General features: G+C 42.5%; 1 protein-coding gene across 2 annotated transcripts in view; it reads left to right on the top strand.

Annotated features, from left to right (window-relative positions):
* Positions 1-27915, top strand: part of GRIK1 (glutamate receptor, ionotropic, kainate 1) — a 344258-nt gene that overhangs the window by 236649 nt on the left and 79694 nt on the right. For both annotated transcript variants that reach the window (XM_004675333.1, XM_004675332.2), the window contains exons 5-7: positions 6322-6375; positions 9168-9341; positions 16187-16330. In XM_004675333.1, coding sequence (XP_004675390.1) covers positions 6322-6375; positions 9168-9341; positions 16187-16330 — 372 coding nt within the window. The remainder of the gene's footprint in view (positions 1-6321; positions 6376-9167; positions 9342-16186; positions 16331-27915) is intronic.

Below are 27915 nucleotides of genomic sequence, written 5' to 3'. Positions count from 1 at the left end.
CAGATGATTTAATTTGAGTTCTCCAAGTCTAAAGGAAATGTGCTCAGGCTATTGGACTCCTTGTCCTATATAACTTCTCTTAGCAATTACGAAGTTAATACGGCACGAAGAGCCCAGGATGGAGATCAAACCTGGTCCAAGTGTGATAACTACATCCTTTCAAATTTGTTTAACTGAGGCTAACACCTGCTCCCCCAAAGAACTTCTAACAACAGGGGGCAAGTTGTGGGGCACAGCAAATGAGTCGTGATCATTATCAATGTGGCTCTCAAAACTTAACTATCACAGGTTGGCTACTGTAAATCAGTGGTTCTCATTCTGGTGACATGGAAGCATTACCTGGAGAGCTTTTTTTTTTTTTTTTTAAAGATCTATTTATTTGTTCATACAGAACTGGGGTACAGGCCAGAGGCTCAGGGGCAGCGAGAGGCTTCACCAGAGACAGAGTGGGGAGCAGAACTGGCATATCGATGAAGTACATACACTTCTAAGGGGAGAAGCAGGAGGGTCAGGAGAGGTCTCCCATGCCATGTGGGTCACCTCCGGGGCAGGGATCAAACTCATGCTGAAGTGACTTTAGCTTCTCAGTGCTGTGCTTTAACCCGCTGCGCCACCAGGGAGGGCCACCTGGAGAGCTTTTAACAGTTATCAACACCGAGGACAAGCCCCAGGCCAAATAAATCTTATTTAGGGATGGGATGGGATAAAGTTATTGACATTTTTGTGGTTTTTATTTTTTAAGTTTATTTATGTTTACAGAACTGGGGTACAAGCCAAAGGTGTGGTGGGTCAGGGGACACACCAGACAGAGTGAGGAGCAGAACAGGCAGATTGACAAAGTACACTGAGTACAGGCAAGTCAGAAGAGGTCTGCAGCACAGTGTAGGTCAGCTCCATGGGGGGGATCGAACTCGTGTTGCAGTGGCTTCATAATGACACTGCATAATGCCATTGCACCACCAGGGAAAGCCTGGTTTGTGTTTTCTTAACTATATCTTTTTCAGTGAGGCAACACTGGTTTGTGACACCATATATGATTTGGGGGAACAGGTTCACGCCTCTGCAGCTGTATGTTGTCATATCACACCTACCACCAAGGTACCCAGAGTCTTGCACCACAGTGCATTGGGCCCCTCCACACACTCTCTCTCCCCCACCCCCCTTCTGTTAGCCTCAATTCTGCAGTCAGAGTTCAAGGGTTTATTTGGTTTGGGCTATCTGGCCTTTCATTTTCTTTCTCTATATTCCACATGAGTGAAATCAGCCTGTGTTTGTCTTTTTCTGACTTATTTCACTTATCCTTGAGTCAAGTATTTGTAATTTTTAAAGTCTTTTGGTGATTCTAATGCAGTGGGAAACATTGATATAATTATTTTCCAAACCTAAGAGTTATCAGATAAATTGACAAAATAAAGTCATCATCATCATCCAGTCATGATGATCAGAGACCAGCAAGACCACCACTTAGCTCTGCCCACCTCCTCCCTCCAAAAAGGTCATTCAAATACCTTTGAGCTTTCATTACTACTCTGATGAATGTAGTTGATGCCAAAGAGATTCGCCATGTTTCCTGGTAAATTTCCAGCTCTAGATTTATTCAAAACTTTTTCTTCTATATTCTCTCTTACACATGGTCTTTCCACCAATTTTCCCTGGATGCAATGGGGTGTTTATTCTTTAGGTTCATGTAATCCTCCAAAAGCTCTCCTCGCTCCTCTTTGCCAGGTTGCCAACTTCATCCTTCCAGGGGAAATCTTTCCCTGCTCAGCTGTCAGCAGTCTCGACGCCCTAAATAGCATAATCTCTTCTGCTGTGCACCTGGGTGGTGCCATCTGGCTCTTCAAGTGGGATTATCTTCTGAGGCTACACTAAACCCCATCGGTTTCCACTCCACTTGTTAATATCTATTAGTAACAGCTTCCTTCCTTCTGACCATCCCTCTGGAGAGAGAAGCTTATAATGGAGTTAAGGCAGAAAGAAACTTCCCAATAATACATCAGTTCTGTTCACCAAGACTTTGTGGAACAGCCTTTACTTTTCTTTGATTTCACTTGAAGACAGAAAGAAAGTGGCTTGAGTCTATAAATGATTCAGCATCAACCTCCAATGGAAAGAAAATGCTAGACTTCCCGCCACTACATTCCCTTTTGAAGCATCAAAGGAGCCTCCAATTCCTTGATTTATCCAGTTCTAGAGAATTTCCTCACTCTATGGTATTTGATCCTCCCACCACCACCACCACCACCACCACTGCATTGTTTTTCTTTTTCCATGCCAATTATCTTGTGACAAAGGAATTACCCTTAGCTACATATGCTGTGAACTTACAAAGAATTTTTGTGTTGTCTCCATAGGACTGTATTGCACTCTGGGAAATGATCAGGTTGAAATATGCTGCCAGTTTCTTTAGATACCAGGACATGCTTCTGAAAGGCGTTTATCTAGAGAATCTCTAGGTATCTTCTAGCATCGAACTCATAGGCATTAGACCCAGCAAGCTATCTTAGTTGTCTTCATCTAGACTTCACTGAGGAATCACAAGACAAAGTAAAATGTGGTCGTGGTGCTGCTCAGGTTGTATGGGATAACCTCACCCTTTTAAATGTCAGAGTAGTCTTTGCCAAGAACAGCAGGGAGAGGTAGCAAATAAGAGCCAATCACTCTTCCCGATGTTTAAGGATTGTCTTATCTAGAATCAGGGAGATACCATATGAGTGCAGGAATTTTAGGATTTTACTGTTGGTCTTTGTTTTAGCCAGGGTTCCCCAGAGAAACAGAAGCAAAGGGAGATGGATGCAAGAGAGGGTTTGTTATAAGAAAACAGATGATGGCACTATATATGCTGAGAAACCTCACAATCTTCCTCCTGCAAGCTGGACCCCTAAGAAAGTCAGTGATGCAATTCCTGTGTGAGTTGGAAGCCTTAAGAATCAGAACTACTGGTGAAAAGTGCAACCCGAAGGCATGAGAACAATGTGCAGGCTTTAGCAGCCAGGAGGCAGAGGGGGTGAATTCCTTTTCCCTTTGCCTCTGTGTTCTATCCAGGCCCTCTGTGGCTGAAATGATGACCACACTGGGGAAGGCCAGCTGCTTCACTGAGTCATCAATTCAAGAGCTAAGCTCACCCAGAAATACCCTTGCATACACAACCAAAAATAATGTTTAATCTGAGCATCCCATGCTAATCAAGTTGGCACATAAAATGAACTCTCATAGCCTCTCAAGTCTTATAAATGAATCTATAGAGACACAGGGTGTGATTAACTATGAATGTTGCTTTGTTGTGGGCTATTTATTTATTTATTCAGTATCCTAACCTAATCCAGTTGCACTAGATTTGAAGGGCTTACTTTTCTCTATGGGAAAAAAAAAATCCATCGTCCAGATATTACCTATCTGTGTACTTGTTTTATCTTTATTCTACAAAAATTGAAGCCACCTAGAAAAATACATTTAAAACAAAGTGATAAATCTTTTCAAAAGGAGAGACTAGTGAGTAAAAAGGGGAAAGTTAGGTAAATAAATCATAAGGCTGAGTGATATGAGCAGCACACATAGACAAGAATCCCTTTATTCCTTAGTTGTTGCTAATGGGACCCACAGTTATGACCCTGAGCTCCCTAACAAGTACACAATCATAAAATATAGCGCTTGCATGCCTTGAAGTGTTTCTGAAACATGAAACTGGAATCATTCAGGAGAACAGGTTGGTCCCAACTGGGAGCCCTGCTGGTCATCTATGAGGAGGAGGGAGGTCTCTGGAAGACATGTCTTCCATCTCCTTGGCCAAAGCCAGCACAAGGGGCCCCCAAAGCACAGTGGCAATGGCTCTATTGATACTCACATCATGGAGCTTCCAAAATCAAGACAAGTAGTGGCTGCTCAATTTTCTTTATGTCTATCCTCTAAGTCAGTGGTAGGGTAACAAAGGTGATTTAGTAAGAACAGTTCTGTTAGCAAACAACAATTATAAAGAGAACACAGAGTAAATGTGATTAAGAGAAATATGTCATCAACATGAAAAATATTGACAGCTATGTTTATTACATGTTAGTGTGTGATGTGATGTGACCTGTTTTGTGTCTTTAAATATTACCTAAAAAGAGACAGACAAGTTCCTAGCAATGATACCTTGATAATGTGTGTGTTCTCCCTGGGCTAGTGTTACTTGGTCAATCTAGCAGACACCTCAATCAAAAGAAAGTAGTGTTTCATAGAGAAAAGCAGGCTTTGCAAAACTAATAGAAAATCCCTCATAACACAACTATATTTTTTATTTGAAAAACTGACATTTATCTTGATGTGGCATTTTCTTAATCCTTTGATTACTTTTAGCAGAAATACCTCAATGACTTTTGGTTGAAATACATGAAGATAGAAAACTGTCATGAAAGTATAACACATGAATTTATAAATCTATAATTTATAGTATAAATTTTGTTATTAGATGTGACAGGGCTGCTTGTCCATACAAGTCTACATACTCTAAGGAAAATTATTTAAATATATCATCTTTGGCACTACTACCTTTCTTGTGATCATATAACTGGGTCCTAGTGAGTCCACAAAGTTAACAAGTCAATTAATGTTCATAAGTTTTATTTTTAAAAAATTTGAAAGAAGAAACAGGAAGCACTGACCCAAACACTAGGTAGAAAAGACAGGAATAGGAATTTTTCTAGAAAGCCAAATGAAAAAAATACCTGGAAGAACCAAGTTGGTTGTTGGGTAATAAATACAAGCATCTTAGTTGTTGATTCCCTACTACTTTGTAACTCTTTTCTAAGGTTAAATAAGAGGCCAACCACAAGAATTTTTGGCCCCCCAAAGCTACAATCTTCCATCGGTGATGTAGCACCTCCATAATGAAATTTGAACGGGAAAGTCCATGACCCCAAGTGAAAAGTTTAAAGTTCCATCTTTGCATTTCTTTTTCAGTTTCAGAAACAATACTTTAAATCTCAGTGCCCAAGTCTATATCTTGCCCATTTTCATTCCAAGAGACAGGCCTTGCCTATAATTATACTAGGTAACAATGACAGTGAAAAACACTGTGGTCCTGACTGACCCCAGCAGGTTAGCTCTTTGTGTGCCGATGGTGTGAGACCAGCTAACACCACCTCCCCATGCATGGCCTTACATGTTCCTGATGGCCCTAAGCAAGTCCACACTGTTAAAAAGCCTACATCGGGCCTTGTCATGTAGTGACCAAAAGGGAACACTGGAACTTGGGGTTTCCTGCCGTGTGTCCTACCTTCATGCCGTTACAATTCACTAAGTATGATTCTAGATTCCAGGTTAGCAGAGTGGGCCAAAAAGATGTGGCGTTGGTACCTGTGCAAGTTCCATGTTGTTACTGAACGTTGTCCTCATTCTTTATTCCCTTCAGGAAAATCATTCTAGTTTACATATCTCAGGAACTGAGAACTCCTGCTGACTCCAGACTTCTTCAATCCATCTTTTTAAAAGTGAACTTTTGAGTCTTTGTTCTGCAAGTAGACGTGTTTTAATAGAAGTGATTTTCAGCCATTGTAAAATACAATGACTAACAGCAACTCTCAGAAATTCTAATTTAGGGTGTCTCTATGATGGAGCTTAAAGATATGTGATTTTAAAACTTTCAGAGGGGATTCTCATTTGAATCCAGCTTTTACTGGAGTTGTGGAGAAACTCCTTTGATTTATGCAATTTATCCAATCATTTTTATATAAGAAACAAAAATAGCACACAAGTAGCACTTAAGGTAACAGACACCAAGATAAGGGATACCCTTGATTTAGAAACAAAAAATTCTCTTGCCTCCACAATCCCCCCCACCACCACCACCTATTTCTCTTGTGGGATAAGATGGAAAAGGGACAGAGAGAAAGGTTCCAGAGATATGCTCATTTAAATGTATCTACAAACCAGCATTGCCAATTCTCTATTTAATAAGTTTGACTTTAAATCATTATGTTAAGTACTAGAGCTAAGGAGATCAATAAAATACATATTAAGTATGAGATTACTCAGAATCCTAGACAGTAGGCTTCTGAGCCATATGGACAACTCCAGATATAAAATCGGTTGCACATGAACTCTTTTGAGATTTGATCATGCAGATAACTTCACTGTGAGACAAACATAACATAATGAAAAAGCATTGGGTGGGGGTCAGTGACCTGAGTCCTAACTCCCCATCAGCCACTAATTCCTCTCAGGTTTCTGATGGCTACATCTGTGGATTTCCAAATCCCCTTCTTTTCTATGTTCCCAAGCTCTGTGATCATCCTGTGATTATCTATTTCTGATGATACTTTTGTTTCTGATTCTTTTTTGCAGATTCTGTTCATGGGCATGATGACTGAGTACTATCACTACTTTTTCACAACCCTGGTAAGCACCCCCAGTAGTAATCTACCCCACACAATAGAAAAGATCTCCAGTTATTTCAAAATCAGACTATCCTTCAAAGGCAGAATACTGTAATGGTGATTTGACTTCCTTTCCTAACAAGTCAGAAGTGCTGAATGACAGGTAAACTTCCCTCCCTTCTCCCCTCCTAAGAGCATCCATGCATGTGTATCCAGAAATGGATTAAAAGGAAACTTCCATTAAGTAGAAATCGTCAAAGAGCAAATATTGCATAAAGAAACATCAACTACATTTTCTGTGCATATAAGAAATGCAACAAAGTTCGTCTTGGTATCCTCTGATCTGTTGTGCTTTACCCACCTGTGCCAGTAGATATCCAGATATTACAGTCACCTATCAGGTATTTTGAACTCTGTCAGGAGGAGAAACTTGGAGATATTCTGAGTGTGGATTATTTTTCAGCCTAAGAAAATCATAGCTCTAAACCTTAGAACTTTCAAAGAAATTATCAGTAGAACACCTTATATTTCAAGAGATTAGCAAATCAAGGGAGCATGACTTAGGGCATGCTCAAAATGATGTGATAGTTCTCATTCAGGCACTTTCAAAAACAAGTCAAACACACCCACATGTTCCACCACCCCACACACTTCATTTCCTTAGAAGGGAAAACATATAACTACTCTCCTCTGTTAATCTATAAAGGTGTTTCAGCTAAACTACCCAGATTCTGGGAGATTCAGTAAGAGTGCCATTTATCACAATCAACAAGCTAGGGTCATGAGGGGTAGAAACCAACGTAACTGGAACAAGGATCATACGACTGAAGGAGTATCAAGGGTCTCTGGCTGCATACAGGGTGCAGAGATTAGCAGAAGGCCAATGGTGAGGGGCATTTGTCAACATTCTTACAGCTCTCCCACTTGACAGGTGAGAGGGGTGCAGGACGGACTGTTCTGTACCCAGTTTCCGTGCTTTCCCTTCCCACTGATGTCCTGATCAGGTCCTTTGTCGAAACATTCAAGATAAACTTCAGGAACCAGAACGTACCTTATTCTTTTCACAAATATGGCCCCTGCCCCATCATCGTGAACAAGTGGATGTTACTCAAGGTGGCACAACCATCCAGCTCAGAATGTTCTCCCATGCTCAGCTGCACACAGCCCTAAGAACCGATTTTTTTTTAATTGTGAGAAGGAATTAAACAAGCAGATTGCTTCCCAGTAGAGCCCTTTGAGCCGACAACACACTCTTGTGCTCATCCTTCACCCACAGGAGGAGAATAGAAGTCAGTTCTCTATTGCACAGAAACCCCAGTCTCGGAGCGAACCTAATTCCGCCCATGTTTCATGTCCTTAATGTTGAACTAGCAATGGATTTGATATGTATCTTGGAAGTTTCTGTCTGACCTCCTGAAGCTCCAGCCACTTTCCTTGCATTCAGGGGCGGGTGAAAGCCATGGTTCTTTCTCAGGCCTTACTCCTTCAATTTGCTCCTCTCAGCATTTTCCTTTGGTTTTTTATCTGTGTTCTGTCATGCTTTGCTTTTTTTAAATCTTACCACTCTTGTCTGTGAGTATTAATAAAACATAAAGATGAAAGAAAATTAGTTACTTAGCACAAGAGAAAAAATATAATACTTTAAAAGGCAATTCACTGTTTCTCACTCTTTCCTAGGAGCACAGAGCTACACTCATATAGTGCTGGTACCTAATGCAAAATAATCTTGGGAAAGGGTAGCGACATAGAGCACAGTCATTCACAAGAACAAATCTGTATGCAGCTTCTGCAAATACAAATCACTGAGTATATCTGAAGCTGCTCTTTTAGTCACCACAATCATAATAATGCACTAGCTTGTAGTGGGCTTTCAGAAAGCAGTTACATTATTAGGCCATTTTTATGGAAGTTTCTTTACACTTCAATGCTATTTTGAACATTTGTTTTTGCCTTGAATATGAGAACGCGAGGATTAATGATATACTTTTGCGTTTAACCTTCTTACATGAAAAATGTTGAAATGATCACATAAAGTGTTTTAAATGTGAATCAGCTTAAACTCAGCCTCTTCTCTTAGGGTGACACTGGGGTTAAACTTTTTCCTGAAGCACTGTCTGAAACTGAACAAATTCTATTGTTAGGATGCTCACGTCCATGTGACCATATGCTCCAGTTTATCCTCTGAAGAGAACCCTTTGCTTCTCATTCTGAACCTGTGAATTGTGAATATTCTCCATGCCCTCATTGTACGGATCTGGGCTATTTTCAGTGAGTCTTGCGATGGTATATTTTCCAAGGAATGACTCTTCTGGGAAATGCGCATACCATTTCCAAAGTTCACCTTCCAGGCAAGACTGGCATGCTGAAGTACAAATGATGATGAGAGCGGATGGTGCTGCTCCCTGTCAGTGGGGGGCTCTTGCGAGAACCCCACCACCAGGCAGAACCTGTTTCCTTATCTATGAATGAAAGCACTGAACCAGGTGGACACAAAGATCCCTTCTAATTCCTCAAAGACTCCAGCTAGAAACCCTCCCAGTGTCCTGTTCCACACTTAGGGGTGTGCTAATGAATAGCGGTCCTCTTCCTCCCGTTGGTTTATCCTGACATTGGCTGTGCCACAATGGATGGAAAATAATACCTTTTACAGGCTTCGTGTCTTTTACGCGAAAGCAAATGAGATACAATGGCAATGTTCATTCAGAGAGTGTAATCGCAGCTGCCGCTTCTGCCATCACTTTGTCCTGCACAGAAAGAACACTGAAAGCATCAACTCCGCTTTTATCCACTTTCACCCTTTTGCATCCTGCACAGGACTTATTTGCTCTAGATCTCGAGCTGTACAGGTACAGCGGCGTCAACATGACGGGGTTTCGGCTGCTGAATATCGACGACCCACACGTGTCCTCCATCGTGGAGAAGTGGTCCATGGAGAGGCTGCAGGCCCCGCCACGGCCGGAGACTGGGCTGCTGGACGGCATGATGACAGTAAGTCGTTCTACACAAACGCCTAAATGTTTAAGATAAATACTGAAATGCAGGGAAACTAAATGAGATCACGTTTGCAATCTGGAGGGGTGAAGTTAAGAATGTCACGTGCTTTCTAGCGAATGAGAAGACACAAACGCTGTGATAATCGGTGTTTTGACTTAGAGAAGGAGCAAAATTTTATTTATTTCAAAGTCAAGCGCTTTTCTCCTATAAAAGCATTCGGCGTGGGGCTCTCTCTGGTGGTGCACTGCGCTGCCTTGTGAGGCAAAGCCAACCTGAGGCCCCCTCAGTGCGAGTTCGATCCCTGCCCTGGAGGTGACCCACATGGCGCAGCAGACCTCTCCTGTCTCCCCGCTGCTCCCCTCAGCAGTGTAATTTGCTGATCTTCCTGTTCTGCCCCCACTCTCTGATGAATCCTCTCGCAGCCCCTGCATCTCTGACCTGCACCCCATTTCTGTGTGCATAATAAAATCTTTAAAAAATATTTTTTTTAAAGCAGTGTGGTTGTCACTGAGGCAACAGGTGGCAAATAAAGACAAAGTAGAAACTCCAGCAAAGCCAGAGCAGGTGGCCGGGGGAAGCGGGGAGGAAGTAAGAAGGGGCTGCTTCTAGGTGACCCAGAACCAGCTTGCCCTCCTTGGGCAGGTCTCAGCAAGGGGAAGCAGGTGGCGAAAGGGACCAGCTTCCCCCATCCCAGCTTCCCCCCTCCCCCTCCCCCTCCCCTCCCCCTCCATGTGCTTTCTCTTTCCTGCCCCTCTCCGGGTGTGCGCTGGCATCCGGCACACAGGCGCACATCTTCACGCCAGCACGCGCTGCCTTGGTGCAGATGCCAAACCCACCTCGTGACAAGGGAGGGTGCGCCGCTGGGCAGACATATTGCAAACCGCCTCATCAGAGACCTCCTAGCTCACATTTGTCTATCTGTTGTCAAATGCACCTTCCACACTTGATTTTTCTAATGAAGCTCCCTGTGTAATGAAGAAAATAACAGGAAGTCTAAAAAAGAAAGCTTTCTATGTAGGAACTGTGTCATTTAAAGAGGAAGACACTGGGGATGTGGGCAGGTAATTGTATTTTAAATTGGCATAGGATTTCATTCTCTGTTTCCATCACCTCGAGAAGTGCTCTTGCTTTTAAGATGCAACCGATAACCGCAAAGTATCATCTTCCATAGAAATGAACTTGGGTTTCTTTCCTTTTTCTATCTTTTTTGTGTGTTTGTTTGTTTAAAATGAGTAACAAAAAGTAATATGTGAATGAATGGGAAGGCTCTATTTGATTCTGTGTGCAAGATTCGGACTTTTTCAAACCCAAAATAACTTTTCAAATATATAAAGTGAACTGAGAGATAATAATGGAAAGTATTTTGTACAAATGATTCCTCATTGATTTGGAACATTACTTTGAATAACAACAACTGGAGAAGGGGTCTCCCTGGTGGCACAAAGGATTAAAGAGCAGCAGTATGAGGCTGTCTCCACAGCCACTGCAGCATGAATTTGATTCCCCACCGACATGGCGCAGCAGACCTCTCCTGACCCACCCACTGCTCCCCTCAGCAATGTATTTCAGTCGATCTGCTGTTCTGCTCCCCACTCTGTCGCTGGTGAATCCTCTCACCCTCACACCCCTGGCCTGTACGCCACTTATATATGCACAGGCAAATAAATCTTTTCCCAAAAAGAACAATTAGAGAATATCCACTCATATCCAAAAGAAGTATAAAAGGTGGGGGGAGGGGGACCTAAGGAAAGAGGGATGGGGGAAGAGAGAGGAAAAGAAAGAGGTGGAGGGGCAGGGTAATTTGTGTCTTTTCCCCTTGGGTTTGTGATTCTAGTTGGTTCAAAACTGGTTCGAAAATCATCTGCATTCTCCTTTCTCCCTGCTCCCCGCCCCAACCCTACCCTGCCTCCCCCCGCCCCAACAAGACTCATTTCACAGAATAAAATCTCAAATAACTTTTACCTGTGGGTCACCTCCTGGGAGGGGGTCAAACTCATGCTGAAGTAGCTTTAGCTTCTTAGTGCTGTGCTTTAATCCCTGTGCCACCAGGGAGGGCCCAATTTTTATCTGTATTTTTTAAACTATAAAAATGATATGATTTGGAATTATGTTAATACAGATTTGGAACACAGGCCAAATATTAAACATTCATCGCAAGTATGACTTAATTTGCCCTCACCCCAAAAGTGTTGTGTTCATGGTACTGAGCTGACAGAAGAGTTTGCACAGTTGACTGAATTGAAGAAATCTCTGAACAAGGGGAGAGGGCTATATAATTCACACCTTCACACCCAATCAGGCAGGACTGGGTGTGCAGCTACCCCCCAGGGCTGACCTCAAGGACCTGGACATATGGCCACCCAGGGGCAGAACATGGCAGAACCAGGTGCCAGTGGGTGGCAGAGGCCCCATTCCACCTACACGTTACTGCTGTCATCTCACGCAGTAAAGGTGAGATAGCAAGTGATATGTATTATTGTTTTTGCTTTTATTGGGAAGTAGAAGAGGGTGTCTCACTAGGATGCTGTAGAAATGGATAGAATCACTATGCCAGGACATGTGAATACAGTCAAAAACGCAGAAACAGTTCCTGCTACAAATGGGTTCCTATAATCATAGCACATTAGACTGAAATCAACCCCAGGAAGCAAATGTTTGACCTTTATTTAGCTAAAGAGTCCCAAGTGGCACTGGACACTCAAGGTGGATACTCATGCAGATGTCTTCCCTGTGATCATAGGAAATGCTCACATATGGGGTGATGCTTCTACTCACTTGGGAACAGAGACCCTAAGTGACAGGAAGTTAGTGGACATGTATGTACAAGATTATCCCCTTGACTGAGCGTGAAGTCAAGAGAACACAGCCCATGTCCCCAGAAACTTTGACTCCAGACTGAAGAACAATAGATTCAATTTAAGAAAAAAAATATTGACTTTAAAAATAGTTCAAATTGAGTTCCCTAAGAAAACTTGTTACTATGTCAATAGACTACAAAATAGTGAAACTCATTATTTAAAAACGTCTTGAGATTAAAAAAAAGAAAGAGTGCTTTATCAACCAGAATGTTAATTAACTGAATAGAAGTCTGGAGTGATTTTGCAAAATCTACTTCAGTCCTTTTCACCATCTTTAAATTTCTCTCAGTGCCTGGTTGAATGAATCTATGGGATTTTGGACAGACAAGACTAACGGAGTGACCCATTCTCAGATGGATTCATCTCTCCTTGTGAACCAAGATTTTATGATTCAGTTCTCCACTGTCATCATTAAAATAACAAAAAAAAAACCAAAATATTAATGCTATTTGCCCCTCCTCCCCCCCACACAGTGCCACAAATGCATTCACAACACGAAGCAGTCAGAAGTGTATGTACCATGTCTGTGATCATTCCCAATGATCCACAGGGAAGACATCTGTGAGTATTCCTTGAGTGTCCAGTGCTACTTTAGTGGTGAAAGGCAAAAGGCAGTGTGGTCCAATGGAAAAAGCAAGATTTTTCCAGGTCGAGAGAGCCTGGATTGAATTCGCCATTGTGGCCTTGAATAACTGCGTAAGTCATCCAGCCTCTCTCCATCTGCTGCCTCGTGTGTCACTCTGTACTACAATACTTGGTTAGTCTCATTCTACACTGTAAACTAGGTAACACAGGCAAAGCCACGAGGACATAAAATTGCATTTACTTGATGGTTCCCACCGTTTAGCCAATTTATAGTTAATAAAAGAAAAGACATTTGAAATTACCAAGGCAGAATCTGTACTTTGTCTCCTTCAAGGCAGAATCCATGTGTTCACAAGCGATATATCCCCCTTGCCTGGGATCTGTGTGACCTTCTAAGACCAGTGGGGTCACCCATGAGTTTTCCCCAACTGTACATACAATTCTCTTTTCCTGACTTTTCGCTTTCTCTCAATTGAGTCTCACTTAAAATTTCTACTACGCCCACTTCTGGGTCAGACCGCTTTGGATCTGATGGAATTATTACTGAATATCTAGATTCTAAGTTTAGGTGGTATTTTGGCTACACTCCCCAACTTAGTGCCAACTCCCAGTTTACCTGTGAGCTGCTCTTCCTAGCCCCTTATATGTTCAAGTGTTCACCACCTCTTGCACCATTACAAGGGTAACCAGCATTTATAAACCAAATGGCAAATCCTGTACACTGTGGTGAGATAGCTGGAATTTTAGATTGTCATGTTAACTCAATGAGGGCAGAAATTCAGTAAATGAGGGGGGGAGGGTGTTATTTTGGAGGACTGGAAAGCCACCCAATCCATCCATATTAGGTTAGTGAACATTTGCAGATTTGCAAAGACAGAAAAGCTATAAATTTTGTCCATTTTCTGCCCAAAGATCCTTCTCCCCTTCAGCATCCATTCTCCTGTAGCTATTGCAACAACAGATCATGGGTATGGGTAGTCTTCATCCCTAAGGTGAGGTAGCATCTCATCAGCTTGTGTTGGAGGTCCAAAGGCCAGATTCAGGTTTGATGATTTGTGGAAGGACTCAGAGAAATCAGATAAACTGTTACAGTCAGTTAGCATTTATTACAATCCCGTGAGGTACAGCCACACCAGCGAAAGAAAAAGTTGCAAAGGGCAGAGTCCAGGAGAAGCAAGGCTGAGCTCCTGGTAGTCAGTCTCAGCAGAAGGGCACTGTCAGGGCCTCATTCTTTCAGCACAACACGTATCAGGTGTCACCAGACGGGGAAGCCTGCCCGAGCCTTGGTGTCAGGGATTTCATTGGGACTCAACCACACAAGCCTAGAGCAACCACACAGATGGCCTTACTCAACCTCCTGCCATTCTAAAGATCAAACAACATAACTCAGGACCCCAAGTGGACAAAAATGAGCATCTGCCTTAAATCACATTGTCGCACAAAACCACCTGGCACTGCCCAAGACACTCTCATCAGGGAAGCTAGTCTAAGGCTGTAGAGTTTATCTCCCAGGAGTCTGTCAAGCCAGTGAACCCTTGAATCCAGTAGCCCTCTGAGTTAACCCTTTATTGTCCTTTGTTTGTAATAACCAAAACAAAGTGTGATAGAGAGAAGCCTCCCACCCACGCGCTTACTTCAGCTTCATGCTGTGGTCAGAAAAATTCTCTTAGTGGTATTGAACAATGTGGCTTCACCTAGGCTTCAGTTTAAGTAAAATATGAACATGCATCCATTCGGAAAAAAATATATTTTAACCACAGGCCAATTTGTTCCACTTTTATCTGAAATGACTTGAAAATTGCTGGTCAGAAAACAGACCTCAGTTCAAAACTGAAAAGGGGAGGTTGTGTTTTAGAGTTATCACAAAAGGAATGTCTCCTTCCCTAGGAAAACATTTTATGTCAAGGGGAAGCAGAGTTTTCTGATAAATGGTTTTCTACTTTAAATTTGGAAAGCATTGATCAGGCCTTTAGGTTTGAACCATGTTATTAGCCAGCCCAGTGTCAAGGCAGCCTTGACTAAGAAGTCAAGTCCTTGCTCCCTATAAGCCCAAGAAAAAGGTAGCTCCCTGGAATTCAGGTCCTCACTCTTCTCTGTCAGTTCAGGCAATCAATCATGAGAGAATATACACAAATCTGTTAAAACAATAAAAACATTTTTCATGGCTACAACACTGGAAGTCACCAGAGTATAAGGGCTAAGTCATGAGTTCCAGAATCTAAGTTTTCACACTAAATTGGGAAACAGATGTAAAAACAAATGACTAACTATGTAGGGGAAATACAGTGACAGAGATTGACAGGCAATAAGGATGCAAGGTAGAAATATTCTCAGGACTTAAAGACTGACAGAACACAAGATGTAATCTTCCTTATCCTTTCCTCCCACCCTCCATCAAAACATATTAAGTAAGTACATAACAGATGTTGAGCAAATCAACTGATATAAGAACACCAAATGAGAATTGCTTTCTCGATCTAAATATCATAATTTATCAGCTATCTGTGGATGACCCTATGCGAATCAATATCCTGTCTGGAGGTCAGATTTCCCAATACGTAACCTTATCTGTTAGGCTCATAGGAAGAAATTATTAAGAATTTCAAGTGAGCTGATCTATTTGAAGCTGCAATAAAACCCTCAGGTAAAATATGGAGTTATTATAAGATTTTATCCTTAAAGAACTTTTATAAAGTTCTTGAAGTATTAGGTGAAATTTTGCAAAGGAGAAAAATTTCTGGAGGGAGGGAAGAATGAGAAACCCAGTTCCACTCCCAAAAGGAATGACTGCATCGGGTCTTTATTGGGGAAGCAGCAATGACAGAGCTGGAGTAGCCTAAGCAAGTTACAAAGCTGTTCTTCAGAGACCCTTCCACCAGCTGTTGACTTTGATACATTAACTACAACCCTCCAAGCCCCCGCTAAATGGAACAGACCAAGACAAACGTCCTTATCTGGAAATCGCCTGTCACTTGCAGCAGTTTCTTCCCAACCTAAACAACAGCCACCTAAAAACTGCGAAACCAAATCAGATATTGAAATATTGAACTACAATTGCTTCTGGCTCCATGGAGTTGACTGTCACTCTGTATTTAACACAGACACCCCAAAAACATTTGTTCTCTAAATCAAGTCTTTTGTGGCTGATCTGAGTTGCCTTTGTTTTTTGTTTGTTTGTTTGTTTTTAAGAACTCAAGACAAAACAGCTATGACCCCAATTTACTCTGAGGTGTGAGGAATTCTTGTAGAGAAAAAATAGTTTTGGAAAGTGAAAACGGTTCAGCTAGGGAAGGAATGGCAGTTGAGATGAGACACACAGGAGACGGGGCAGAGTGATGCACAGGTAGAGGCAGGTAAGCAAAGTGGCACTGAAGCTACCGTGTGCTTTCCCCACAGACCGAGGCGGCTCTGATGTATGATGCCGTGTACATGGTGGCCATTGCCTCCCACCGGGCTTCCCAGCTCACGGTCAGCTCCCTGCAGTGCCATCGACACAAGCCGTGGCGCCTTGGACCCAGATTCATGAACCTGATCAAAGAGGCAAGTGCCGATCTCTCTGTTGCTCTCCCGTTGGCTGAGAACTCTGATTTGTCCATTTGGTGTGCTTCTCTCCACCTGGTTCTGTTGGCGTGATATCCAGAAGGCAGGGGAAACCTTTGCCAACCTGGCTGTTGGGCTCCTAGTGCCTGCAAGTGCTATCAGGTAGTACCCGGCGTGAGGTTGAACATCCCCATTGACATCATAACTCTCATCCTGCATTTCAACGCTGGTTCCAGATGCTGCTGGCCCCACTCCAGTTCGTAGGGACCCAGCAATGTTTACCCCACAACCTGCTGAGCTGAGAGCAGGGAGAGCCTTCACTGGAAGGTACCAGGGAGAAGGCCGACATCATCAGCTCACATTCCCGGTGTCTCCCAAGTCTTAGGCTGTGTAGGACTAGGGGTGGAAGAACTTTGTTGTCAGAAGAGTACACTGAGCATTTTGCCATTTGTCAGCTAAAACTGAGTCACGCAAAAGAGGTGAAACAGTGGTAAAACAGTGTCACTCTCATAGCCTTTGATTTTGGGAAACAGTTATTTTTAATAAAAAGATTAATGTTTATGTCATTGTCCAAAAACCCAGTCCGTTCAAAATTTGCCAGCATGCACAAGGATTTTTCAGGAGCATGGGGCACTTGAGGGAGGGGCGGTCCTGACATCGCCCGAGGACTTTCCCTCAGCTTTTGGTTTTCGTTAAGGCCAATTTGGCTTCTTTTCACAAAGTCCTGTTCTAGGACCTAGAGAATTCCTGTAAGGAGATATCCTTGGATTATCTTCACACTCAACCTGCGCCTCAGGGGGTGCTCCAACTCCTGAGTTGAAATGAGGCTCCGGGGAGCAGCCAGGCAAGGCTGAACAGTTCCCACCATGCTCTGCAATGCTGCGCTAAGGCGTTCACCAAGGGAGGCAGGATTTACTTCACAGCAAGCCTCTTTACTCCTCTCCATACTGAGGACGGTGGGGGTGAGACAAGCCATGAAAAAAGGGATGGGAGAGAACGCCCAGACGCAAGCAAGGGGGGAAGCCGAAAGACGCCGCTCTGGGCTCCGCCCCTACTGCTCTCCCGGCACCCTCAGGCCTTGGGTATTCACTTATTTTTCAAAAGGGAATCAGACTAATCGTGGGAGTGAGGCCCAGACAGGCAGGATGGATGAGGTCTGACAGTACCCGGGTTCCAAGCAAGGGTCTGTGCAAAGCCGAGACTAGGCTGCAGTAAGCAGGGAGACGGGCCCAGGGCACACGACTTCAGGGGAGCACCCATCTCGGGCTTGACACCAGTCAACTCCCAGGAGATGGACAGGTAGTGTTTCTTAAATTCTGTGCCCTAAGCTTCTCTCTCACCTCACCCTGGTCTTTGCCTGGTGGCTGGGCTTTAAATCCCAACTCTACTAACATTTATAAGCAATCCAAATTAAATGAGCTACTTACACTCCTCATGTTTCACTTTCTCACCTATAAAATGGGGATAACATTTTCTAGCTCACAGTGTTATTGGGAGGTGAAGGAGGGAGGTTAACACTTACGAAGACCCATGCAGGAACATAGCAAGAATGTGAAGTATTAGCTATTCTCTGACCATTGAAGTGGACCGCTAATACCAGCCTCATTCAAGTTCCTGAGAATGATGCCAGGAATTTAAAACTGGCAACGCAGCCACAAAGGACTCACAAATAGGCATGAAATGAAATATCCTCTTGGACAGCTACATGAATCAGACGCGCTGTCCCCAGTAGAAGAACATCACACAGCTGCATCTCTTCCCACAGCAGTCGTGGTGAGGTCCTGAATTGCCATCCTGACCACCTTGATCTCTCACAAGAAAACAACTGTTTTCTTTTTATCTCACACCAGTGCCTGGAGAGGTAAGAGTCCACATGAAAGCTTGGGCTCAAACACCCAGAGCACCACCAAATACCTTTTCGCTGGTACTTAAGTTGCGTAAGAAGGTGGCATTACCAAGCTCCACTTAGCTGTATTTAAAGAAACAATGAGCTCCAAGGTGAGTGGCCACACTGAAAGCAAGAGAGCATGTAACACTCATTTACTCCAAGGAGCAAATTCCCCAATCTCAGGCTCCACAGTGGGGGAGCGGGGCGCAGAGGGACAGGGAAATGGGGCATTGGAAACCCTCATGACCCATGACCCTGTGCTCAACCTCTCTTTTGTTTTTGAGTCACGACACCATCTGCCACCTATGGCAGGGTAGAGAGCCCTGCAGAGGAGCAAACAAAAGCAACGTCCCTGCTACTGCAGGACTGGCACTGAGGGGATTCAGAGGCAGGCTGAAGCATGCCAAAGCTGGAGAGATGCAGATGTTGCTCTCAAGTACATAAACCAACAAAACTGTGCTAGCAGCAGGTTCAGTAAGGACACAGGGAATAAAACGGTTGGCCCCGGTGCTGCCCTGCCTGCCTCTATTAGTAACTATTTCTAAAGGATTTCCAAATCAAAAGTAACATAAAGGAGCAAGTCAGCATATTGAATTTATGGGGCGAAGATCAAATTCGTCACAGGAGGTAAACTTCCTGGGCACAGAGATAGCTGCCCACACACGATTCCTAGGAACTCCACACATCATTTAGAATCAGTGCACCTCTCAGATAGGTCATAAGCCAGCTACCTTTCGGTGTTTGGGGGTGAGGGAAAAGGCAAAGAACTCAAGAGCACATTAAGCACAATGGAACATGCTATAGAGTTCTTTCTCTGGGTGTCTGCTAAATGTTAGGTTATACATTCCTAAGCAGCAAGTCTACCCGGACTTCACTGTATCAGTAACACTAACGTGGCACTATCCAGAAACATCTTCCCAAAAATGAGATGTGGTTTCCACTATTACTAATATAAATTTTACTTATTCCTGTTTCTGGGACTTTTATATATAACATGTACTGCTTAGCAAATGGCTGGCATGCAGTGGTCACACAATAAAAGGCAGCAACTGTTAAATCAAAGCTTCTTCTAAAAGGGTGCATCATTTCAAGTGATGCAATGCATGTAAAACAGGCAGCTATCTCTCTGCCCAGGAAGTTTACCTCCTGTCCACTGCCGAGTGTGGGGAAGGATAGCAAGCTTGCTATTTTTGGCATCATCATCATTATTATTGGACCCCAAGCTGAAGTAGCAGAGTTTGCAAAAAGGCAGATAAGACATAGCAGTGGAAAGTCAGGAGTTCCTTGGGGGCTGGCAGGCAGCCTGCCAAGAGGAAATGCAGTGATGCCAGGGGATGAGGGCACTGCCCATCATTGAGCATGAACATGGCTTTTCAAGTGGGACTCAAAGACATTGGGTACTAATCAGCGATCCTCAGCTATCAGGAGACCCAAGCAAACCCCACCTCAGGTCTGTCTGGAAATGACACCTGATGTGGGCAACTATATCAGGAAGCTGAAGCACTTCCCATCTGCCTTCAGTTATACTGCTCCTGGAATAAGTTTCAGCTGGTCTGGAGAACTCAGGGTGGGCACAGTAGAAGCAAGCCCACTGAGGCATCTGAGAAGCACAGTCTATAGTCACCAGTGCAGAATAAGCAGCGAACTGTGGGTACAGCAAAATGAGCCATAGAGTTGAGGTTATGTCAGTTGTTTTCAACTGTTTTCTGACCCTTCCTTTAACTGACTGAAACCACATCCATGAATCTGTGGTTCCCCTAAAAGGCCTTTCCCTGAAATTCATGTGAAGAGTGTGCAAAACAGGTGTTTAAAACAGAATGTGGTTAAAGCTGTGAACAGCAAAAGTGTAAATGAAACATAAGGAGTTCCATGGGCTTGGATGGAGAGACCCCAGGCAAAGGTGGTGAGAAGTGACTTTAAGTAAATCTGGAGATATAACTGGTGGCAGTGTGTGCTGCGCTGAGGTTCTCAAATTAGATTAACAATTGATAAGAAGTCTCTGTTCTTTAAGAAGAAACGATGATATTTCAGATAGTTTACCTTGGTAGCTATGTGTTGATTGTACTGAAAGAGACAAGTGCTACAAAAAATTGTCAAGAACTTGTAGATATCTTGGTTTGGAAGAAATCTTCACTCATGAAGACAAGTGATCTTTGGGCTCCTACGCTAACATCTCCCTTAGGTCCAAATTCATCCAGTTACCTCTCTGTTGGAAAAATCCACATCGGGGAGCCACTGCCACCTCCACGCAGACAGAATCCCAAACAAGCCACTGTTGTTGTTACCACAGCAGTGCCATGCCAGACGCATAACCAAGACAGGATGAGCAATCTGGCTTAGTTCCTTCTGCCTGTTTGAAATTATCTAGTGAATATCTTGGTAGAGTCTATGACTTTTGTTTACTTAGGGAAATGACAGTCCTCATGTTCTCTTTAAAAGTCAAGCCTTACCTTATCTAGCTAGTAATTAGAAAAACTGATTTAAGATATCAGAATTCTAACTTGATTTAACATCAAATTTCTCTTCTCCTCAAGTCAAGAATTCTCTAGGAATGTGGGGGACATGGTCGTCTTTCTCCTCCCCTTGGTTCCTTCCTCGCCACACCCTTGGCTGCTGAGCCTCTATACACGCAAAATGAGCTAGGGACACTTCTCTCTTGCTTGGCTCTCTGGGTGCAGAAGACAGTTTAAACTGGCTAGGGCCTTAGGAGATTTTTAAGCCAGTTCTTTTCCTTAAAGCACTCTCTTTGACCATGAGTGTTGGGCAGTCTCTCCTAACACCTCTTTGACAGAGACCAAAGGATCCATTCCTATTTCAGATGGAAGTTTAGAGTGACATCGGGGGTACACAGGTCACCCTTCTTGTTGGTCTCCTTATCCCTTTAGGCAGACGGGGGATATAGACAGTCTGACTATAGTTATATCCCAGAACAATCGCGCCAAGGTACTCAGGCCCCCAATCTGGCCCACAGGAAACACCCATCCATTGCTCCCTGTAAACTCTGGGAGTCCCACTAATAATGATGCAGCAGATGTGTCCTGGCTGCCCCAGCCCCACACCTTGGTCAGCCAGCTCCCTCTGCTGCCACTCGGGAGACACGCAGCCATCCATCACCCACCCTAACTGTCTCATGTTTTGAGCATCTGGTCTTCAGTGTCTCCGGCTGAACCCATTTCAACTCTCTGAATGGCTCTCTGGAAGTTCCCCTCACTAAGGGTAGGATTGGAAAAAGGCACTTTGAAGGTAGAAGAGTGTGATCTCACAGGAAGGCAACCACTCTGGGAAACTCCACCTTCGCCAGCACTCATGTGACCAACCACCTTTATTAACCCTTGACCTAAGGCAATGCGGAAGAAGGGAGGTCACCTCCTTTGTACTTCTGCAAAAGGAACTGGGAAACATCTTCCATCTGTGCCCTTCCCTGCTTTCTATCACATTGGCACCTGAGTTGAATGTGACACTAAGATGGAACGTGTCCCTCAAACCACACCCTGATGGATTTTTAAACTCTATTTTCCTCAGCGCACTCAACTGAGTCATTAAGTCCAATCAAATTTCTACTCTAGTAGTCTTTAACAAGTTCCCTTGCTTCTGTTCATATTACTGCTTACATGGTATATTAACATGGTATAGCCTGCCATTAGACCCCCTATTTTGAGTCTCAGCCCTTGTACAACTCTTCTCCACCTACTTGCAAAGTGGTGCACAGAAATGCCCAGTAGACTCTCCCCTTGAGCAGCACCAATGTGCTTGAAGTTAACTGAATCCGCCATGCTGTCTTCATACAATACATGGAGTTCTCTTTTATCTAACTAAAATCTGCCTCTTGCCACCCCTTTGTTTTCACATTACTCAGCCTGGAAAGTGCTGCCTCCCATTTTTCACTTAAGCTAACTGACTCAGAATTCATTTTCTCTAGCAAGCTCTTCTGAATCTCTATCTGGGGATGGGTCCTTTGCTGGACAACATAACTCCTGTATATCTCCGTGTCAACACTTAACATGCATCATTCGGGCATTGTAAGAGTCCCCTGGGACAGAGACAAAAGCAATTTCTCTCTGTGTGCTCAAGCATGGTGCCTAAACATGACAGGCACTTAAAAAATGATTATCTAAGTGAACCCAGGAAGTTAAATTCCACTGAGCTCTGAGTAAATTTTTCTGAACTAATAGTTAATTTTAAATGATGTTACTAGTTCATAATTGACTTGGTATAAAATAAATTTACCACACAGGAGTGCAAAATTTGTTTTGTAATGCCAATGTAGAGGGGAAATCACAGAGCTCTATAAAAATGGGCAGCTTTCTGCCACTGTTTTGCTTTGAAAATATAATTTATTAGTTCTATTTTGATGTTATGGAAAGATTATAAATGTGAGTATATGGACAGGATATCTAAATTCAAGCTTTTAAAAAATGAAAGACTGAAAGAAAATACTATCTACATTTGTCTCAAATTATTTGGGACTTTTATTTAGTTCCTCAGCATTAAGTGGGTTTTATATATACATAGGACTCATGTGAAAAGTTAGAGAACTGAAAAAAAATTCAAATCCCCAGAGGAACATAAGCACCGACCTATTTTTATCTGCCCCTAGCTGTGCTCCGTAGCAGTGCCCATGACTGCACGCCATTTGACTTTGATTTCCAAGAGAAGCCGTGCCTGGGATTAATTAAGTGACACTAGATCTGGCAGTAAACTCAGTCAAATTCTGACTCTTTGGAAAACTTCAATTTGCATTTATCTTTCTACACCTACTGAAAAGTACCTACATCTGACACTCTTCACTCTTCTAGTTTGTACCATACCCACCAAATTCTTTTTTCCTTTTTTCTTCCCTTATTTTCAGACCTAGCAAGAGTGGATTTCTCTGGTTCTTCCTTCTGTACCTATACAAGTCCAGAGAGAAAAAAATGGCATCATTTCCTACATGTTTACATACTAAATTTACTTAAATGGATGTCATATACTTAAATGAATCACGTAACTATCAGACTGTGGGTGGAAAGCAAACTCTTCATTCAGTGTGAGCAAAACCAGGACATTAATAGCAGAAGACAGGTAGGTAGGTAGGTAAGTTGTTAGAAAAATGATAAAAAGATAGATGGTGAGAGATAGATCAACAGATAGAAACAGGTAGATACATATACTGTATTGTGTACATGAACATCTCATTCAGCAACTTGGTTTGACAATCTTACTTAGTTTTCAGAACTGTCTAAGAAGATCCATGCTCATCATTCTCACTCATTAATTTTCACTGAACCTAGTATTCCATCAATCATTTGTTCAACAAGTACACGCTGAGTCCCCATGCGTGGCAGACACTGCTCTCACACCCAGGATGAGCAAAAAGCCAAGTCCTCTCTCGCATGGGTCTGACAGTCTGGAGGGGGAATGGACAGGAAAGGGATCTAATAGTAATAAAGGAAACTCAGAAGAAGGTAGATGTGCAAGGGCTCTGGAAGACAGAAATGGATATTGTGGTCTTTGACAGGGCACTCGCAAAACATCTCACTGACAATGTCAAACTAGAGAGAAGCCTTGAAAGAAAGAGAGCAGGACACGTAGATATGAAGGAGGCCAAAGTGTCTCAAAGTAGAATAGCTCCGTGCTGTCTCTGAATATACTTCAGCGTGCTGAGCTGTTTCCCTGGGCCTGGCATTTTGGCTGCCTCCTTTACTCTTTTTCTTTCTTGGCGCATCTGAGTAATCCCAAGGTAAACATCTAAGGAAGTGTCTCTTTTGCATAAATGCAAGATTTGCACTAGAGCTGCACTGCCTGGTAGAGCTATTATGTGAGTCACGTGGATTTTTCCACTCCCCAGTAGCCACACTGAAAACCGCTGGCATTCCTTTTATTAATATGCTTTAGTCAATCCAGTGTAAGGAACAGAGGACCATATCAGCATGTGACCCATAATGTTCTTGTCTTACTTTCTTTTGTAAACCTTTTAAATCCAATCTATGTTTCAAATACACAACACTCATTTTGGATAAAACATATTTCATGTGTGCAATACATTTTGATGCTAAATAAATAAATATGCTTTTAATACAGTATGTCACCCAACCTGGCTAACTAGGTAATGACATGGATCCAACCCATGTGGGATCCATATTTTTCTCTTCAGCAACAAAGAACATAAAAATTAGTATAAAAATGAGTATCCAAGAAAGACATTAATTGATTAATATGACCCAAGTAATTTGAGTAATTTAGACTGAATGATTTGATTTCCCAGCTTGAGTGATTACATTATCCATGTAATCAGACAAATGCCCTATTCCCACCCACCTCACACCCACTGGGTCTCAGATTTGCGACCCTATCAGTATGGTTGATTTGCAAGAATAGAGGTCAATTTACTCTATTTCAGAAAACAAGCCACCACATGAGCCAGTGCCAAAGGGAATTACCTAAGAAGAAAAGAAAATCCAGGTGCACATTCTAAGATAAATCCTTAGGAAATAAATAAAAAATAAATAAAATAGTTTCCCAAGAGTACATGGAGAGATATAGTTAAGTCAGCAGATTTAGAGTTGGAAATCAAATATTGGCAAGAAAAGCCATTATATTTTTAAATTATGCAGTGATCCATGCAAGCTGTTATTGCAAGATAATGGGTTATAAACAACACACATAATAGTTAAAAATAATTATATATTGAACAGATGAGAATATGATAAATGCATCATTTCAGTTCCTGAAATAGCTGACATGAAGGAAGTTCTGTGGTCTAAAGGTTATGTTTATCATTTCTTCCTTTGCTTAATGTTTATTTTCATCACCATTATTATGTATACTTCAGATTTGTTTTTAAATAGCTTTTCTGAGAACTGGTTCAAAATTGTGGGTGACTGGACAGATACCACGTTGCTTAGACGGAGGCTAAATTTCAGATATTTGTCATTGTGTTGTACTCCTGGGACCTGAGTGAGACAGTAATTGTACGGTTGGTCCATCGGGGCTGTGTTTATACAATAGCCATGGAGTGAGACTCCCATAATCAAAAACAAATGAAATAACGCAGCAATGAAATGATACTTCTGTTCAGTCAGCAGAGTGCAGGTAGACAAAATTTATAATCCTTAAAATTCTCTCTCTGTTCTTTCTCCCTCCATGGACAGTCTCATTACTTGACCTTACTCCCCATTACTCCATGATAAAGTGCTAGCATTTTCAAAGTTTGCTAAATGATCATATTGAAAGGTATTTTTTTAATAAAATGGAATTTTAGTAAATCCATACAATAAATTCAAAAATTTAAGTTTTGAGAAACTACATAAAGAACAAGTTAGTTCTAGCACACTCCTAAAAACTTTTCTAAAGTCTCAATCTTTCACACACATTCACAAGCCAATAGGGACTTAGTAAACTAGGAAAGGCTTCAAAGGTCAAAGTAAAATCCCCTTGGAGTTCAAGTGAGGTGTAAGAACTAAATTTTATTTTTTTCTCCAACCCCACCACCACAAGCACTGTGAACTTGAGGTCACAGGGCTTCGCCTTGACCTCCCATTTATGCAATCTGTTTGTCTGAACTGAGGAGGAGAAGAATGGAGACAGGAATATGGAATGTAGCATAGAGACTGATTTCCCATGCATTGCAAGTCTGCAGCCTTTCCTTGGGTCGATGGTAGGTAGGAAGAACACCCTAATTCCAGACCTTGCTACCTTCCTCTACTTTCTCCCAATACCTAAAACTGTAACTTTTTACAAGTTCTACTTTACTCAGTCACACCATCTACCAATATTTGAGGTAGCTAGTTAAACACAGGTAATAGAATTAAAGGAGAAATAAAACATTTCTGCCACCAACAATTTGACTAACAACTGGAAAATAGATGGTCAGCAAGAACAGTTGCATACTATGCAATTATAATTAATAAACACATACTATATCACAAATAATTAAGATAATCATTAACATAGTACAAGTTATATATGAGGTTATGTCAGACTTAACAAGTAGTACTCTCCAAGAACACAGAGAATACATGTAAGCTATATATTCCCTTTCTAAATTATTGCATCCTAGAACTCCAATTTTCCCACTTTCAAATTGAGCGGTACGTTTTAACCACTCAAATGGCTGTAAAACTCCTGAAATGTGACTCAGCAGTGATTTCAATGTGCAACATTTGCTTTCAAATCCTGCATCGCTAATGGAACCCATTCCTCAGGCAAGCAGGGCATAAAGAAAACTCCCTGTCAAATACTCATATTCAAAATGTTCTGGGTAATTTGTGTGGTGTAACTGATCATTCTTCCAAATTCACACACTAGAATTAGGCTGTGTGCTCACCACTGCTCACACAAAAATCCACAATGCCAAACACCCATACCAATCAATAAAATTATGACCAGGGGTCCTCCTTGGTGGCGCAGTGGGTTAAAGTGCAGTACTGCAAAGCTGGCCACAGCTGCTTCTGTGTGAGTTTGATCCACACCCCACATGAGTGGCCCACATGGCCCAATCTTGTCTCGCCCCCTGCTCCCCTCAGCAGTGTACTTCGTCGATCTGCCTGTTCTGTTCTCCCCACTCTGTCTCTGGTGCAGCCTCTCAATGTCCCTGCACCTCTGGCTTGTACTCAGATTCTGTATGCATAAATAACTAAATCTTTAAAAAAAATTATAACCAGAGTATATGACTCAATTAGCAAATTTCTAGAGAAGTGCCAAATGCCACCCCCAATCAAAACCCTATTGGAAACACAAGTGAAGTGAGAGGTAGGTGACAGTGAGGCTTCCCTGCTGTATGCAAACCTGCCACAACTAGTCTCAAACAGCCAGACAATAAAATTTTAAGTTTTTTTTGTACAACACAGATCATCAGAAGTTGGGATACTATTTTCCTTGTTAATTTTATGTGTCTGACTGAGCAAGGTGATTGCTTTCCATGACTTGGGGAGAGGACAACCCATTTAAAGAAGGGGAACCTAGTGATGTGAATGGTCACACCTGTATAACACTTTCCATCAACTGTGTCTCAGAATGTGGGCAGGTGCCATGTCTTCCTACATGTACACATGCGCACACACACGTACAAGTGGCTCCACTGGACTCTTGGGCATCAAACCAGCCTCTTCTTGCTTTCATCACTGATGAGTCAAGTTGACATAAGGGAATCACATCAAATCTGTGTCTCAGTGACCTCAGACTTAGAGGACTCTGTGTCCTTGCAGTAATTGTTCTGAAAAAGGTGGGGAGGCTCATTCACTACTTTTCCATGCTAATAATCTAAACAAATCCTTAGGTACCTTCCTCTGTGCTGTATGTCAGACAATCCAGGAAAACCATATGGGGGAAAAAGCTCACACTCTTGTGCACAGCCCACTGGAATAACAGTTGTTTAAGCTTGTTAGTTAGTTATATTCCAGAAGACTTAACCCAAACTGTTGTAAAATTGCTTTGCTCACTCACTCCCAAGTTTGGTGTATTAGGATACAAAACATCCCTTGCCTCAGAACTGTGTGCTTTCATGGGCTTGTCTGGTGGCAAAACAAAGATGACTGTCATTCCTGCCACTGAGGACTACATAGTTACAGCAGCACTTGAATGTTCCATGAGGCAGAGTGCATGTTTTTTTGAGAATCAAAAGCCAGTCACACTGGAAGCTCCTGGTCTACCCAAGCTGTGTTAAATTGAAGCTAGCAGAAGAAAAAAATAATCATAGAAATGCAATTGGAAGAAAATA

Source organism: Condylura cristata, unplaced genomic scaffold (assembly GCF_000260355.1).
Source record: "Condylura cristata isolate star-nosed mole 26May11 unplaced genomic scaffold, ConCri1.0 scaffold00003, whole genome shotgun sequence".
Lineage (NCBI taxonomy): Eukaryota > Metazoa > Chordata > Mammalia > Eulipotyphla > Talpidae > Condylura > Condylura cristata.
Note: the sequence above shows the minus strand (reverse complement) of the source record. Positions and strands in the feature narration are given on the sequence as shown.